We start from the raw sequence: 17,288 nt of genomic DNA, 5'->3' as shown, positions 1-17,288 counted from the left end.
ACACACAAACATAAATCTTCTTTCTCTTTTATTGTTGATAAGATTGCCTTTATCTTTTACCCTCCTGATCAAAAAGTGGTAAGGGCTACTGAGAAATCTGAGGCATCTTACAGACACATCTGTTTGTTAATGGCACCATCAGAGGACATATGTGATGCCTCTCCTATTCTTTCTAGACAGTGCCACATGCAAGCAAGCACTTACGTAATAATGTTACCATTTAATAAATACCATGTGGTCATTTGCAACCAATGTGAGAAATCTCCCTCAGAGCTTTTTAAACCATGATATCAAAAGGCATTCAGGGCCAAGTGAAGTGAATGTCTGCCTCTCGCTTGCCGGGAAGTTACTTTCCTGTATATTTCACAATCCTTTCTCCTGCTTGGCGTGATTGTGGATGCTAGGGAGTAATGTTTGTGGCCCTGTACACAGGTCACTGAGATCTCTGCTCAGGGGAAGATCACTCAGAAGACGGGCATGATGAAAGCTGTCATATCTAGTGCCCAGCACTGCGGGTAGTAGCCAGCTGTACTTCTGGGTCCTGAAACTTGTTACTCCCAAGATTAAGTGACAGCCAATTAAATACACAAAAATTCCTGCTAGATAGGATAATAGGTGCATTTTTGTTAAATAGGTAACAAGAGAATAGCTACCATTTATTAAGAGCTTATTTTGAGCTAGGGAGTAGGTAGCCTAATCTCGTTTAATTATTATAGCCATTATCATTCCTATGGTATTGATGAGAAACCCAGAGTTTAGAGAGGTTAAATTACAGGTGCACTGGGCGCCTGGGTGGCTCAGTCGTTAAGCGTCTGCCTTCAGCTCGGGTCATGATCCCGGGGTCCTGGGATCGAGTCCCGTGTCGGGCTCCCTGCTCTGCGGGAAGCCTGCTTCTCCCTCTCCCACTCCCCCTGCTTGTGTTCCTGCTCTTGCTATGTCTCTCTCTGTCAAAAAAATAAATAAAATCTTTAAAAAAAAAAAAAATTACAGGTGCACTGTGGCCAGGATTCCAGTCCAGGTGGTCCTACTCTAGAGCCCATGCCCATTCTCACCTCACCAGACAGCCTAACTGGGTGCCTGTTCCGGCTTCTTTTTAGATATGTAACCCTTACACTGGACCTTTTTTTTTTTTTTTTTAAATGCCAGTAAATCATATTCTCTCTCTTTTTAACATTTCAGCAAACCAAGGAGGTCAAGGAGGGAGGACATAGGCTAAAAATATTCTAAAATAAACCTAAGGTATAACATGAAATTACATAACTAAGAACTGGAATGTTTTGGTTACTGGGTGGTACTCTGTTCTTGGAACGATTTTCTATGTCTATTTTTTTCGTTGTTTTTTTTTTTTTTAATCAGCTGCCGAAAATACCACAGATAACTCTGGTATTATATATACATGAGCTGTGAACCTGAGGTGTTTTATCCTTTCCTTTGTTTTATTTTAACACTACTACCTTTTTCTTCTTCTTCCTCTTTTTTTTTTTTTTACAATTCTCATGACAGCTTTGACAGATATAAATGAATTTTTCTTTTTAAGACTAAATTCTGTATTCTCCTCAGATCTCTTTATACTTACTGATTGGGAAATGTAAGGAATCAAATGACACTACAAGCTAGTTTTCAGTTTTACAAACTCCTTTTTCAGTTTCGCCTTCATAGCTATTATTTTGCTGACTTCTCATAACAGTCCATAAAAGCAGATAGGTTGAATAAGAAACCAAAAGCATAGGCAACAAAAACTAAAATAAACAAGTGGGACTACTTAAACTAACGTGCTTCTGCACAGCAAGGAACAATAAGTTGAAAGGCAGCCTATAGGTTAGGAGAAAATATTTGTAAACAATGTGTCTGAAAAGGGGTTAATAATATCCAAAATGGTATAAAGAGCTCATACAAGTCAATAACAAAGAAGCAAATAATCCAATTTAGAAACAGGCAAAAAGCAAGAAAAAAAATTTTTTTTTCTATGTATGGTGATGGATGTTAACTAGACTTATTATGGTGATCATTTTGCAGTATAGACAAATATCAAATCATTCTGTTGCACACCATAACTAATATGTTATATGTCAATTATAGCTCAATTTTTAAAAAACACATTAGGCAGAAGTAGCTAAACACAATTTTAGAAATTATTTTTGGAAAATTCCTAATAATTTCCAGATAGAGGATACTAGAAGTATCCACTGTAATTTTCAGAGCTACATGATTTAACCACAGACTGATTGTATTTTTAAGCTGTAAATCATTATTTGTACTTAGAAACCCAGTGTCATCTGAAACAGGTGAAGTTTTGAAAGCTTCACTATCTACCAAACCCTAGTAGTTTTCAAAAAGCATTTGAAAGGCTAATCATGAGTAACAGATCTACCAAGGTAGCTAATCCTCATTATAATGTCATTATTAAACTATATAAAATCACCAAAGTACAATAAAAAAAAACATATGTATGAATTTTATAATCTCTTCTCTCTCTAAATCTCTTATAGTAGTTTCTAATCAGTAGTAGAGTGTATAATTTATATATATAAATATATAAATTTATAATTTATAAATATTTAACATACAATTGCTTTTTGGTTCTTTGGCCCTTAGTTAACCTAATAATAGCATATCCCGAACAGGCACACTGCTAAGAAATCTTGCAATAATACTGAAATCAGTTCATATTACTCAGCCATAAGAAAGAATAAAATCGGGGCACCTGGGTGGCTCAGTTGGTTAAGCAACTGCCTTCGGCTCAGGTCATGATCCCGGAGTCCTGGGATCGAGTCCCACATTGGGCTCCCGGCTCAGCAGGGAGCCTGCTTCTCCCTCTGACCCTCTCCCCTCTCATGCTGTTTCTCTCTCTCTCTCTCTCTCTCAAATAAATAAATAAAGTCTTTAAAAAAAAAAGGAATAAAATCTTGCTATTTGAGACAACATGTATGGACCTTTAGGTCTTTATGCTAAGCGAGATAAGTCAGAGAAAGACAAATACTGTATGATATCACTTGTATGCAGAATACAAAAATGCCAAATGCGTAAAAATAGAGTAGAATAGTGGCTAGCAGGGGCTGGGCTAATTGGGGAGATGTATTTAAGGGTACAGACTTGAAACTAGTAGATAAATAAGGTCTGGAGACCTATCACAGCACAGTGATTATAGTCAGCAATACTGTGTAATAAACTTCAGAGTTGCTAAGAGAGTAAGTCTTAATTGGTCTCACCACAAAAAAGAAATGATAAATATGTGATGTAATAGAGGTGTTAGCTTAAAGTGATAATCTATTGCAATATATAAATGTATCAAATCAGTATGCCGTATACCTTTTTTTTTTTTTTAAAGATTTTACTTACTTATTTGAGAGAGAGAGAGCACGAGCCAGGGGGAGGGGCAGAGGGAGACAGAGAAGCAGACTCCCTGCTGAGCAGGGGGCCCGATGTGGGGCTCGATCCCAGGACTCTGGGATCATGACCTGAGCCTAAGGCAGACATTTAACTGACTGAGCCACCCAGGCGCCCCAGTATGCCTTATACCTTAAACTTATATGGTGTTATACATCAATTAGGTCTCAAAATATTAACAAGACAAAACACAAAAAGTAGATAATTACTATTCTCATTTAACAAGTAAGACAACTGAGAGATAAGAGCTTGAGGTGTCCATGCAACGTATACAAATATATTTTGTATGTATTGAGTCACACAGCTAGGACTATGAGTTCCCAGAAGGCAGAAACCTCCCTAATCATCTTTTTAACCAGTGTCTAAAACAGTGTCTAGCATGGAGAAAAAGTAAATATTGCTGAGTGAATGACTACAACTCACATATGGGACTTCTAACATCCAATCCAGTCTCTCAAGTGGACTATACCATGCTTTTATTAAACACTAATTTGTTGAGTACCTACAAGGTGAGAAACATTTGTTAACTTCTCACTCAGTAGTTCCTGAGCCCAGTAAGATGCATAGCCTTGTGCAGGGCATTTCTGATGCTGGGTGGAAACTCCTTAAGGGTGGGACCTTGATAGTGAAGCTGCTGTCAGTCCACCTGGTAGACTGCATAAGGAGGCATTTAACCCTCTCGATTAAAGATGACTTGAAAATTGATTCTGGGAAGAGTTTTTAAAGCAAATGAGGAAAACCTGGGAGGAGAGACTTCTGAGAAAATGCTTCCTAAAAAGGACAGAAAAAGAAGGCTTTTTCCTCATTCTCCACTGGATAGCAGGCCAAGGATAGCTGTGCAGTTGAAGAGTTTGGGCTCCTATCTTGGTGCCAGTGGCAAACATCTAAAAAAAAATCTGAGGTTGAGGCTAAGAAAATAGTATTTTAAAATAAGTTATTAATAAAACGCTTAAGAGGAAAACAGCAACCACTACCAGATTATGGGTCTTTACCACAAGAACCACCAATAATGGTTTAGAGAGAAATGGAGAGTGAAAAAATGTTAATACCCATACTTTAAAGGGGTGTGGATCTATTTTATTTGGAATTTCCTGTTCTAAATGCAGGGTTACTCCTTCTTAAATAAAAATGCATGTTTTTATCTGAATCAGAAAATTGTATTCTTTGAAACTTATAAATTCCTTCACAGCAGTTGCTTGTTGCCACTCATTTACAGAATTATGGGTTATTTTAAAATTTTATATCATTTTGGAGTATATAGTTAAATCTCAATTTTCAGATTTAACAAAGCAAAACTCATATAAGTGGCACACTTTATTCAGCTTAAAGCAACAAATGTCGAGGTTACAGCTGACATCTTTTCAAAGTACAGCCTTGCGTAGGTTTTAGAGGAAGAATATATTCACTTAATTTCATATATTCTTAATAATTGTCTACATCAAAGTTTTCCAAAATGTAACATTTGAACCATCTGCATTATTTAAAATATGGTTTGCTGGACTCTACCCATCACAATCTATGGTGATAGGGCTTAAGAATCTTCATTTAAAACAAGTATTTTAAGTGAGTCTTTTTGCACATTGAAGTTTGAGAACCACTGGTCTAGATTAAGAGACCTTGTATTATTTTCTCAGTTATCAGAAGACAATAAAATTATGTTTAGAATACCCTTCTTTCTGAGGCAGAAAATGGATTAATACAACTCTAAGAATGAAAGCAAAATGGCTTTCTTTTTAACCAATATAATCATTAAATTAATAGTTTATTCACTAAGTATTCCGGGTAATTGAGATATAACATATGTAGAAATGTAAAATGTTGACTAACCTAAAAAATTAGTTTGCGGTGAACCAGCTGAAAACAGTGATAAAAGCTTCTTTGAGAGTACTCACAACAGCAGCAAGAGGGACAGCCAACTTTGGTAACATTTTTGAAGTTTCCCTATTTCTAAGATGGAGTAAAGAAGAAATATATATTGAAACACTGCGGTGCTGTTCCAGCATTTTGTTAACTTGGCTGCATTACCGAAAGACTGTGCTGTTTGCTGCTTCCTCACATGGTGCTAAGTGCTCTTAGGTGTTTATTATTTAAATCCTGCATTTGGTGCCCAAAGTATCTTATAAGATGGAAAGTGTCAACACAGTATCTCTCATAGTTCTGTGTCTCTTTCCTAAGCATTTTGGATTTGACAAAAACTTTCCCTTCTCTACAGGGCAGAGATGTAACATTGACATTGATGAGTGTGCCTCCAATCCCTGTAGCAAGGGTGCAACGTGCATCAATGATGTGAATGGTTTCCGCTGTCTGTGCCCCGAGGGTCCCCATCACCCCAGCTGCTACTCACAGGTGAACGAGTGCCTGAGCAGTCCCTGCATCCACGGAAACTGTACCGGGGGCCTCAGTGGGTGAGTAGCTGCCATGTATGAATAGTTCCTTCTTGACTTGTAGCAAGCCAGTTGGGTTTCAGTACAGGCCATGCCCTGTGGAAGTCATTCAGGGGCTTGAGCTGAGTCTGGGTTACAGATTTTGGTAGTCTCCTTCAGTCTTCCAAACCACCACTTCTGCTCTACCTTCCATGACTGAATAGGTAGAAAATAGGGGGGGTAGCAGCTCATGGGAGAAGTCCAGGATTATTTTGTGAGTCTTTGGCAATTGTGCTTTTAGAAATTATTGCAAGATTGAGTTTTGACGAAGGTTCTATTTGATCTTTCCCCCTGCCTAAAAAAAGCTCAATTCTGTTCTATCATGGTACCAGTGTGTGCCACTGAAGTGGAGTTGGTCTCAGCTAACTTTAGACATGGCCCTAATAAAACATTCATGGTTTGTAAGCCCCTGAGAATTGTATGATATGTTGATAGTACTTTTCTGGAAACTCAGAGTGTGATGTTAGGTCACACAAAATAGTCCTGTACTCTTGCTGTGCTTGCCAGAAGGTAGGGCTGTAGGCATTGCCATTTGCCATACTTACAACAAGTGAAAGAATGAAGAGTGTATTTAGGGAGAAATCAAGTAATTTTTCCAAATGAATTACCTCGGTATTCCTGTTTCAGAGTATGGCAGCCTGCAAAGCATCCCAACCCATCTACCTTTTTCCTAAGGATCTCCAGACAAGAGAGCTTTTATTTCCTGATACCATACTCTAAGTGTTAATGATGTTCAAACTGTGAACGATGTACATGTATTTCAGACACCTTCATTCTTGTTCCTTTTCCTGCTCAGTTTACTCTACATGCTTTCTGGGGCAGGGTTTTAGGAGAGAACAAAGTATGTCTCGTAAGTCAGACATCCCAGGAGTTCTTAGCGTGGCTTAGAGTCTCTGATACGAACATATTTCTTGGGTGTCTGTTTTGCATCAGAAGCAAATGATCCTAAGGTTTGCTTCACTTTAGTTTTATGTATAATAAAAGGCAGATTTAATGTGCCTTTCAGATTGGCCCAATATGTTTACCAACCACTGGTTACATATGAAAGCTCACTATAATTAATTAAGTTCTCTAGCATCTTGGTGAGCTGGGAAGCACCAGAAAAATCGGTTTACTAAGTACTCCAGAAAGGACCACACAATTCACATTGTGTCCACAGCGATCCAAGTATAGATTCCTAGAAGAGTAGAAATGTGATTAGCTTACCCATGAGCTCCTCTGTCCCTCATTTCTTCACCAAGTCGTATATTTCACCTAAGACTCAATTGTACCCTCATCCCCCCACAGTAAAGAATGCTCTGTCCTTTCAGATACAAGTGCCTCTGTGATGCAGGCTGGGTGGGCCTCAACTGCGAAGTGGACAGAGATGAATGTCTCTCTAACCCATGCCAGAATGGAGGAACTTGTGACAATCTGGTGAATGGATACAGGTGTACTTGCAAGAAGGGCTTTAAAGGTGAAAACAAAAGTGCATATTTCTATCTCCCTTTATGCCTTTTTCTTACTTCATGTTCTTTGACTTCTTCCTTTCCCTTCCTTTGTTCCTATTCACTCTTATAGCAAACATAATTTGAGAACTTAGTATTTATAAGAACTTAATATTTTTACATTTGGGGAATAAAAACATAAAGAGATATAGATTCTATTAGCAGAGAGGTGAGCTACGGAACTATTTAAGGTGAGCACCTAGGATGCTATAGGATGGGAGAAAATATTTGTAAACAGTGTGTTTGAAAAGGGGTTAATAATATCCAAAATGGTATAAAGAGCTCATACAAGTCAATAGCAAAGAAGCAAATAATCCAATTTAAAAACAGGCAAACCACTTACACAACTCTGGGCAGGTGTTCTAATTGTAAGCTCCCTGGTGCCGGTTTGATTCTATGGTAATTCAAAAGAGATTTGGGGAGTAGAATGAGAATATTGTCTCACTGTAATTATGATAGCAATCATGCCATGGAAGAATCCATGTGTTCCAAACCCTTCCAACAAATTATCTTACACATTGAGATAACCTAAATATATAGTCTACCTATGGCCTTCTGGAAAAATGTATTATAGTGGGTGTTGTGTAAATCATTTTTTAGTTGCCATTGTTGTATTTCCACCATCCAAGTTTTCTCTTAGAAACTCAAGAGTTGGGTGCCTGGGTGGCTCAGTCGGTTAAGCGACTACCTTCCGCTCAGGTCATGATCCTGGAGTCCCTGTATCGAGTCCCGCATCGGGCTCCCTGCTCGGCAGGGAGTCTGCTTCTCCCTCTGGCCCTCCCCCCTCTCATGTGCTCTCTCTCTCTCTCACTCCCTCTGTCAAATAATAAATAAAATCTTAAAAAAAAGAAAAAGAAACTCAAGAGTGAAATCTGTGGGTAAATCATTTATTTTGCACTCCTCCATCCACTTCGTGATTGATTTCCCCACTCAAAAATTGTGCCAGGCTACCATGATACATCAGTATGTTTCAGGGTCAATTTATTTGATTATTTGAAAATTTTCTGAGACTATACTTTAGTCATTAATTTTCTGATATATTACATTTGCAAAGAAATTTAAAAGTGCTTTTATTTCTTTGTCTCATTGAGACTTGCTGATCAACGAACAAAATAAAAATCAAAATGTAAAATCCAAAAGTGCATGACTGGTGAGTAGCAGAGTACAGTTTGAACCCAGACCTCTGTACTCCCAGACCACCATTTTTTATTTACAGTGCATGCAGTTCCTCTATGTTGAGGCTCTGTGTCAGCCCTGTTGAAGATGCAGAGGCGTGTAATATTTGGGTACTGTCTTATCCCATTAATGCTTCCTTACTTTCCTCTTTTTCATAGAGGGAATAGATTCCATGTCTTGGATCAGGGGAAAACAGTTTTTTGACTTCAGAAAGTACTACTACATCAATGGTAGAGACTGTGCATATGAAAGAGTAGGCATAAACCAGAGGCTTTGATTAATGTATTAAAAAAATATTATCCCTTGATGCACTTGGATGGCTCAGTCGAATGAGCAGCCAACTGTTGATTTCAGCTCAGGTCATGATCTCAGGGTCCTGGGATTGAGCCCTGCATTGGGGCTTCACACTCAGCAGGAAGTCTGCTTGAGATTCTCTATCTCTGCCCCTCCCCCTGCTCATGCTCTCTCTCCCTCTCTCTCTCTCAAATAAATGAATAAATCTTAAAAAAAAATTATCCCTTGATAAATTATACCCCTTTTTAGGCCCTCACCAACTACTTTGTATAGAAAGAGGTGATATTTAGATAGAGCAGCAGAGTTTTAACCTAAGTGAGCTTCTTGGTCCATTGTTGAGGAATTACTTGTATTTGGAGGTGCATTCAACCTTTAGACTATTAGAATATACTTCTTTTCTCTCTTTGTTTTTTTAAAGATTTTATTTATTTGACAGAGAGAGACACAGCGAGAGAGGGAACAGAAGCAGGGGGAGTGGGAGAGGGAGAAGCAGGCTTCCTGCCTAGCAGGGAGCCCGATGTGGGACTCAATCCCAGGACCCTGGGATCACGACCTGAGCCGAAGACGCTTAATGACTGAGCCACCCAGGCACCCTAGAATATACTTCTTCCATTCATCTTTTTGACTGCATCTTACTGACTGACTGTATGTATGTCAGGGACTTGCCACTGAAATGAAAGAACAGGTGTTCCGGTGGCCTAAAGAAATTCAATTTCTAGAGCAGTTAATATTTCCCAGGAGGGGTCCTGGGATCGAGCCCCGCATCGGGCTCCCTGCTCAGTGGGGAGCCTGCTTCTCCCTCTCCCTCTGCCCCTTCCTCCCCAACTCGTGCTCCCCCCCCAAGTAAATAAATAAAATCTTAAAATATATATTTACCATGAAGAGGTTTGCTTAGCAGTTTAGATGAGGAAGCTAACAGAAAGTTTCACTGTTTCAGGGTTTTCCCCTTTTCTGTCTACAGGCTATAACTGTCAGGTGAATATTGATGAGTGTGCTTCAAATCCGTGTCTGAACCAAGGAACCTGCTTTGATGACATAAGTGGCTATACTTGCCACTGTGTGCTGCCATACACAGGTGAGTTCTGCAGGTGAAAGGACCAGAGGGAATGTGTGTTCTTGCCTTGTAGTTCTAAACCCCAGAGTCTCAGAGACAGGTTCTGTGGGTCAGTGATGCTGCTCTGAGGAATCACTCCCTGGTCACCCATCCTGCCCTCACTGATTAGATCTTGAGCTCTGAGAAAACACTGTGGCCTCTCTAGATGCAACTGGTAGGGGAACTCATTTGCCTTCTTTGTACTTTGGGGTTTAAAATGTTTTTAAAATGATGTATGGCTGCTGGTTTCATTCATTATTTGAGTGGACCCAGTGTTGTCATGGCCTGTGTTCTTAGTCTTAGTTCAATAATACAACAACCACCACTTACTGATAATTTACTATATGCCAGACACTTTGTATACTTTGGATTCCTAATCTAGTACTCACAATAATTCTGTAAAGCAGAAGTTCCTATGACCATTTTATGCTGAGGCAGAGAGAAGTTACCTGCTGAAGGTCACATAGGTAAGTGGTAGATTTGCCCCTAAGTCCCTCTCAGTCCAAAGCTCTTCCTCTTAACAGCCCTTCTTCTCCTTACATTCAGTACCACTACGTCTCATTCAGAGAGGTATTGCCCGTTGGATGGCGATTACACACACAGAAGACATGGGTGTGACTTCAGTTCGTACCAAGTGTTCTTTGCTTCAGGTGGTATTTTAGGAGTGTGCTTGGACATTTATTTCTTCTTTGCATTTTCCTGCCTCATTACTGCTGTCTTGTGATTGTTTTGTGTGGTTGTATTTGTATGGCTTGTTTACCTCCTCATCATCCATTTTCTTCATCTGTGGAGAACAAAACAGAAATATGGATGATGGCTTTGCATGTTTCTCCGGTATGCAGCATGCAGGCAGGAGCATGGCTGAGTTCCTCCTCCCTTGTTAGGCTGTTATTAGTAGCTGTTACTAGTGACTCTAGCTGTTGAGAGTGGCAGAGTGGCCAAAACCGTAACTCTGTTACCTGAAAGACTTGGTGCTACATTGTTACCTTTGCCTCTCTTTGGAAGAAATGTTCATGGAGGCAAACTGCATTTAGCCAGCCTCGTAGATAAAATTGAAGTTATTGGAGATCCCGAGCTATCCCCAGACAAAGGAAGCCTAAAAAATACATTTCATAATGACAGTGCTGATCACATTTGTTGATAGTAAGAAGAGCATCTCATAGCCAGAAAGACAGAGACTTGATGGCTGCAGGGAGATACAAGCAGGTGTCACTATGCTCAGTTATATCATAGGCTTACCTGAGTGTGATGTAGGTGTGAAAATATTTATTTTGTCTTCTTGCTAGTCAGATACTGTAAGAATATTTGGCTCTATGTTGGTTATTGGTTTTTCTTCAGATTAAGATCCCAATAAGGAATTTACTGTATATGAACTTTGGGAAATTATATTAGACTGAAAGCCTATGTAGATTAAAATTTCAGTGCTGAGTGTAGATAAGGGTTCTGTCATTGGGCTTTGCCAGCACGAAGGGAACTAAACAACATTGCCTTCTCTTGCGAGCCACTATTCTGACCAGATACCTTAAAAACTGGTTGGGTATGCTGGTAAAAATTTGTGGTAATTTTTTTTCTTTCTGAATATGAAATTTTAGGATAGTATTTTAAGTTGAGTTAGTTGTAACTTGACTTTAAAAAAACTCTTTTCCTTTTAATAAAAGTATTCCTTTTTTTTTTTTTTTTTTCTGTGCTGGAAGCTTATATTCAGTATGCTAAGGGAGGAAATATTGGTATGCAAATATTAATGTCATGTTGCTGATGTTGGTATAAGGAGACATGTTACCAGGCAATCAGAATTACCTCACTGTTTCCTGCTTCCCGTGGCCTTCTGATCAACTCCATTGCCTTCTGGGACAGGCTAGCAGAGGTTGTGAGGAGTAGGAGGCTGTGTTGTTGCTTCTTCCTGGCTCACATGGAGGAGGATCTGTGTGGCTGAGCTTCTGAGTGGCTGACTCTTAGCTGTGGAGATGCAGAAACTATCGCACTGGACTGATGCAGGTGTCCAAATCCATGATAGTAACTACTCATAATAATAAAGACAAGAGCAGCCCAACGGTTGTTGAGCACTCACTCTATGTGCCATGCTCTATACTAATAAAGACTTTGTTAACATTTTTTCATTTAGTCCTCAAAAGGCCTCTATGGGTTATGTACCATCCTAGTTCTCATTTTGCTTATGTGGAAGGCTCAGAGCAGATAAATAACTTGAGGTCACAAAGTTAGTAATCAAGGTAGATAAGCCTCAAAGGACCTAGGTCTCTCAGATTCCAAAGTTTTTAACTGCTGCTTTAGACTTGAATTCAGAGAGCATCCGTTGGTATAGAATTTGAAAAATTTGTCTCCTTGGCTGTTTCTCTAAATTCTGTCATTTGCTTTACAGGCAAGAATTGTCAGACGGTGTTGGCTCCCTGTTCCCCAAACCCATGTGAGAATGCTGCTGTTTGCAAAGAGGCACCAAATTTTGAGAGTTACACCTGCCTGTGTGCCCCTGGCTGGCAAGGTAACAACATAGGAGTTAGAGAAACCAGGAGTTTTAAACGAAGTAGTCAGATCATCCGATTAACATGGAAGGCCCAGGTCTTCTGAGGCCTGCCCATCATCAAGAACACCGGCCTTGTATAGGACCTGCTAACTGGCATGACTTAGAAAGCCTTTTTCATTTTCATATCTTTGGGGCCCCCTAGTGGCTGGAAGAGTCCAGCCTGAGTCTAAAACCATGATGTTCTTTCTAAAGGAGTTTTACCACCTGGGCAAAACTTGCCCAAAATAATTTTGTGCGAGGGACACAAAGCCTTACAGGACTTCCCAAAGCAGGACACCAACCAGAATATCCCTATCTACTGCAGCTGCAGCTCAGATCCCCCATACATTTCTGTGGGACTCACCTTCCAAAGACAGGAGCATTCATTGCACCTGTATTTCTAGGTCAGCGGTGTACAATTGACATTGATGAGTGTGTCTCCAAGCCCTGCATGAACCACGGTCTCTGCCATAACACCCAGGGCAGCTACATGTGCGAGTGTCCTCCAGGCTTCAGTGGTATGGACTGTGAGGAGGACATGGATGACTGCCTTGCCAGTGAGTATGTTGGTAAAAATTATGCCAGCCAGCTTGTAAGCCCCCTGAGGCACACAGGAAGCAGAGCAGAGCCCCATCGGGGCAGTGGCCTCTCAGTGCTGAGACTGGCCATCCCAAGAGTTTATCACGTGTCTTTAACATGAGAGTTTTTATTTTTATTTTATTTTTATTTATTTATTTATTTTAGATTTTTATTTATTTTCTTGACAGAGAGAGACACAGTGAGAGAGGGAACACAAGCAAGGGGAGTGGGAGAGGGAGAAGCAGGCTTCCCGCTGAGCAGGGAGCCTCATGCGGGGCTTGATCCCAGGACCCCGGGATCATGACCTGAGCCAAAGGCGGATGCTTAACGACTGAGCCACCCAGGCGCCCCAACTTTAGAGTTTTTAAATTTTCTTTCAAAGCTAGTGGCTTTAGGAGTTGAGGCAGTAGAATCTCTTTAAGCATTCCCTTACTGATTTTTTATATACTGACAAAGTGGGGACAATGCTATGATAGTTTCTTTTAAAGCAGATCTGTTGAGGTATAATTAATATAAAGTATACTACCAATATTTTAAATGTATAATTCAATAAGTTTTGACATTTGACAACTGAAACCATCTCTAAAGATCATGAACATACCCACCCCCTTAAAAATATTTTCTTTTGTAATTTCCCTTCCTTTCCCTTTCCCTGTCCCAGGCAACCAGGGATCTACCTCTGTCACTACAGATTTATTTGCATTTTTTATAATTTTATATAAATGGAATTATTTCATGCAAATTCTTTTTTTGGGAGAGGGAATATGACTTCTGTCATTTAGCATATTATTTGAGACTCATCTATGTTACATGTATTAATAATTCATTCTGTTTTATTGCTAAGTAGTATTCCATTATTTGGATATACTATAATTCACTAGTGGGACATTTAGCTTTTTTTAAGTTTTGGGATATCATAAATAAAGCTGCTATGAGTGAGTCTGTGTAGACATGTGATTTTATTTCTCTTGAGTACATATCTAGGAGTGGAATAGATGAATTATGTGGTAGGTATATGTTTCACAGAATTGCCAAAATGCTTTCCAAGATGGGTATACCATTTTCATTCCCACAAGCACTGTTTGAGAGTTCCAGTTGAACCACATCCTCAAGAACACTTAGATGTGATTGCCCTTAATTTTAGCCTTTCTAGTGGCTGTATATGGTATTTCACCATGGTTTTAACTTGAATTTCCCTACTTACTAATGATTATGAGGATCTTTTCATGTGCTTATTGGTCAGCCATCTATATTACTTGCTATACTGACTATTCAAAACTTCTGTTCACTTGAAAAATTGGATTGTTTGTCTTATTATTGAATTGAAAGAGTTCTTTATATTTTAGATACAATTTCTTTGTCAGATATTTGCCTTACAATTATCTTCTCCCAATTATAGCTTCTGTTTTGACTGTCTTTTGAAGAGAAAGAGTTTAATTTTGATGAAGTTCAATATAATCTTCATTCAGAGTTCATTTTTCTTGATGTTGTTTAACAAACCTTTGCCTAACCCAAGGTCACTGAGGTTTATCTCCTTTGATTTCTTCTAAAAGTTTTATACTTTTAGCACTGACCTTTAAGTCCACAATCTGAGTTAATTTTTACATGTAGTGTGAGTTTTAAAGGTTTTAAAGAGTAATTTTGTGTGGTAATATTGCTAACCTCACTTATTAATTCTAGATTAGTGTAGCTTCTAGTTTAGTTTACGTTTTCAGGATTTTTTTTTATAATCATGTTATCTCTAAATAAGTACAGCCATATACATTTTATTTCTTTTTCAATCTACACACATTTTATTTTTCTTGCATTATTATACTGGCTAAGACTTTAGTAAATGCAGAATAGAAATGGTAAGAGAAGCAAATCTTTCTTTGTTCTTGATTCTCAGGGGGAAGTATGTATGTAGTCTTTTGCCACTAAGTATGATGTTACTTGTAGGTTTGGGTTTTTTTGTTTTGTGGGGTTTTTTTTTTTTTTTTTGGTCTTCTGTCAAACTGAGTAATTTACCATGTACTCCTGGTTTGCTGAGAGTTTCTTTTTTCTTTTTATAATGAATGAATGTTGATTTTTTCCAATGATTTTTCTTTATCTGTTGAGGTAGTAATATATTTTTTTTTATGTAGGTGAATTATGTTAATTGATTTTCAAATATTAAACTAACCTTAAATTCCTGGGATAAATTCTACTTGGTCTTGATGTATTATCTCTCTCATATTTATTGGATATGATTTCAAAGTTTTGTTATGAATTTTTGTATCTATGTTCATGAGGGATATTGTTCCCCAAATTTCTTTTGCTATATTTGTATGGTTTTGGTAAGAGGGCAATGCTGGCCTCAGAACCAATTGGGAATTGTTTCCTTTCTATTTATTGAAAGAGTCTGTGTACAGTTGGTATTACATCTCCAAACATCTAGGTCTGGAACTTTCTTTCTTAGAAGGTTTTAACTGTGAATTTAATGTCTTTAATAGATATATTTATTCAGGGTATCTATTTCTTTTTTATTGAGCTTTGGTAATTTGTATCTTTCAAGGAATGAGTTATACTTTTTCTAAGTTATCAGAATTATTGGCATTCATAATATTCCCTTATTGTACTTCTAATGTCTGTAAGATCTGTGGTGATTTCCCTTCACTGATTTCAGATATTGGTAATTTACATCTTCTCTCTTTTCTTTGCGATTGCTCTTGGTAGAAGGTTATTGATTTTATTTTATTATTTATTTATTTATTTTTAAAGATTTTATTTATTTATTTGACAGAGAGATAGAGAGCAAAGTAGGCAGAGTGGCAGGCAGAGGGAGAGGGAGAAGCAGGCTTCCTGCAGAGCAGGGAGCCAGATGCGGGGCTCGATCCTAGGACCCTAGGATCATGACCTGAGCCGAAGGCAGCCGCTTAACCGATTGAGCCACCCAGGCGCCCCAGGTTATTGATTTTAGTAATCTTTTTAGTGAACCCACTTTTAGTTTCATGATTTTTCTCAGTTGTTTTACTGTTTTCTATTTCATTGATTTCTGCTCTTTATTCTTCCTGTTTTGGAACTGGCTTGCCCTTCTTTTTCTAGTTTAAGATGGAAGCTTACACCATTAATTTTATTTCTTTCTACTTTTCTAACATAATAAACATTTAGTGCCATTTTTTTTTTTCTCAAAACACTGATTTAGCTGTACTTCACAAATTTTGATATATCATGTTTTTTTTCAGCTCAGAATACTTTCTAATTTCCATTTTGATTTGTTCTTTGACTCATAGATTATTTCGAAGTGTGTTTTTTAATTCCAGATATCTTTTTTTTACTAAGTTTTTAATCGTAATTCCAGTATAGTAAACATAGCGTCCTATTAGTTTCAGTTGTACAATATGGTGATTCAATAATTCTACGCATTACTCAGTGCTCATCATGATAAGTGTACTCTTTAATCCCCATCACCTGTTTCACCCATCCCCCACCCACCTCCCCTCTGGTAACCATCAGTTTGTTCTCTATAGTTAAGAGTCTGTTTCTTGGTTTCTTTCTCTCTCTCTCTTGCTCTCTCTTTCTCTTTTCCCTTTGCTCATTCATTTATTTTCTTAAATTATACATATTAGTGAAATCATATGGTATTTGTCTTTCTCTAACTTATTTTGCTTAGCATTATACTCACTAGCTCCATCTTTGTTGTTGCTAATTCCAAATATCTTTTGTTGCTGATTCCTTCCAGATAGTTTTTGTTATTGATATCTAGTTTAATTCCATTGTAATTAGAGAACATACTTTGCATCATTTGGATTATTTTAAATGTATTAAATCATGTCTTATGGTCTTGTCTATGGTCCGTTTTGGTAAGTGTTCTGTGTGCACTTGAAAAGAATGTCTGTTTTGCTGTTTTTTTGGTGTGTTCTATAAATGTTACTAATTCAGATTGGTTAATAGTATTTTTAGGTCTTCCCTGATTTTCTTTCTGCTTATTCTATAAATTATTGACAGTTATATTGAAATCTCTATTATTGTGTATTTGTCTATTTCTTCTGGAAATTCTTTCAGTTTTTGCTTAATGTATTTTGAAACTTTGATTTTAAGTACATAAACATTTAAGATTGTTATGTTCTCTTGAAGAATTGAGTCCTTTGTCATGAAATGACCTTATTTAACCCTTGTAATATTCCTTGTTCAGAACTCTTCTTTGTTTGATATTAATGTAACTACCTTCCCTTTCTTTTGATTATTGTTAAGTATTTTTTCCATCCTTTTACTTTTGGCCCATCTGTGTCTTTAAAGTATGTTTCTTATAGAGACCATATATTGAGTCTTGCTTTTTCTCTCCGATATGATGATGTGTAACTTCTAATTAA

The 17,288-nt window shown here is 38.0% G+C and overlaps 1 protein-coding gene across 2 annotated transcripts in view; it reads left to right on the top strand.

The window, feature by feature from the left end:
- Positions 1-17,288, top strand: part of NOTCH2 (notch receptor 2) — a 183,094-nt gene that overhangs the window by 133,465 nt on the left and 32,341 nt on the right. For both annotated transcript variants that reach the window (XM_044914597.1, XM_021690191.2), the window contains 5 exons: positions 5,600-5,792; positions 7,121-7,266; positions 9,729-9,842; positions 12,238-12,357; positions 12,783-12,935. In XM_044914597.1, the coding sequence (XP_044770532.1) occupies positions 5,600-5,792; positions 7,121-7,266; positions 9,729-9,842; positions 12,238-12,357; positions 12,783-12,935 (726 nt within the window). The remainder of the gene's footprint in view (positions 1-5,599; positions 5,793-7,120; positions 7,267-9,728; positions 9,843-12,237; positions 12,358-12,782; positions 12,936-17,288) is intronic.

Source organism: Neomonachus schauinslandi, chromosome 4, assembly GCF_002201575.2.
Source record: "Neomonachus schauinslandi chromosome 4, ASM220157v2, whole genome shotgun sequence".
NCBI classification, from domain to species: domain Eukaryota; kingdom Metazoa; phylum Chordata; class Mammalia; order Carnivora; family Phocidae; genus Neomonachus; species Neomonachus schauinslandi.
Note: the sequence above shows the minus strand (reverse complement) of the source record. Positions and strands in the feature narration are given on the sequence as shown.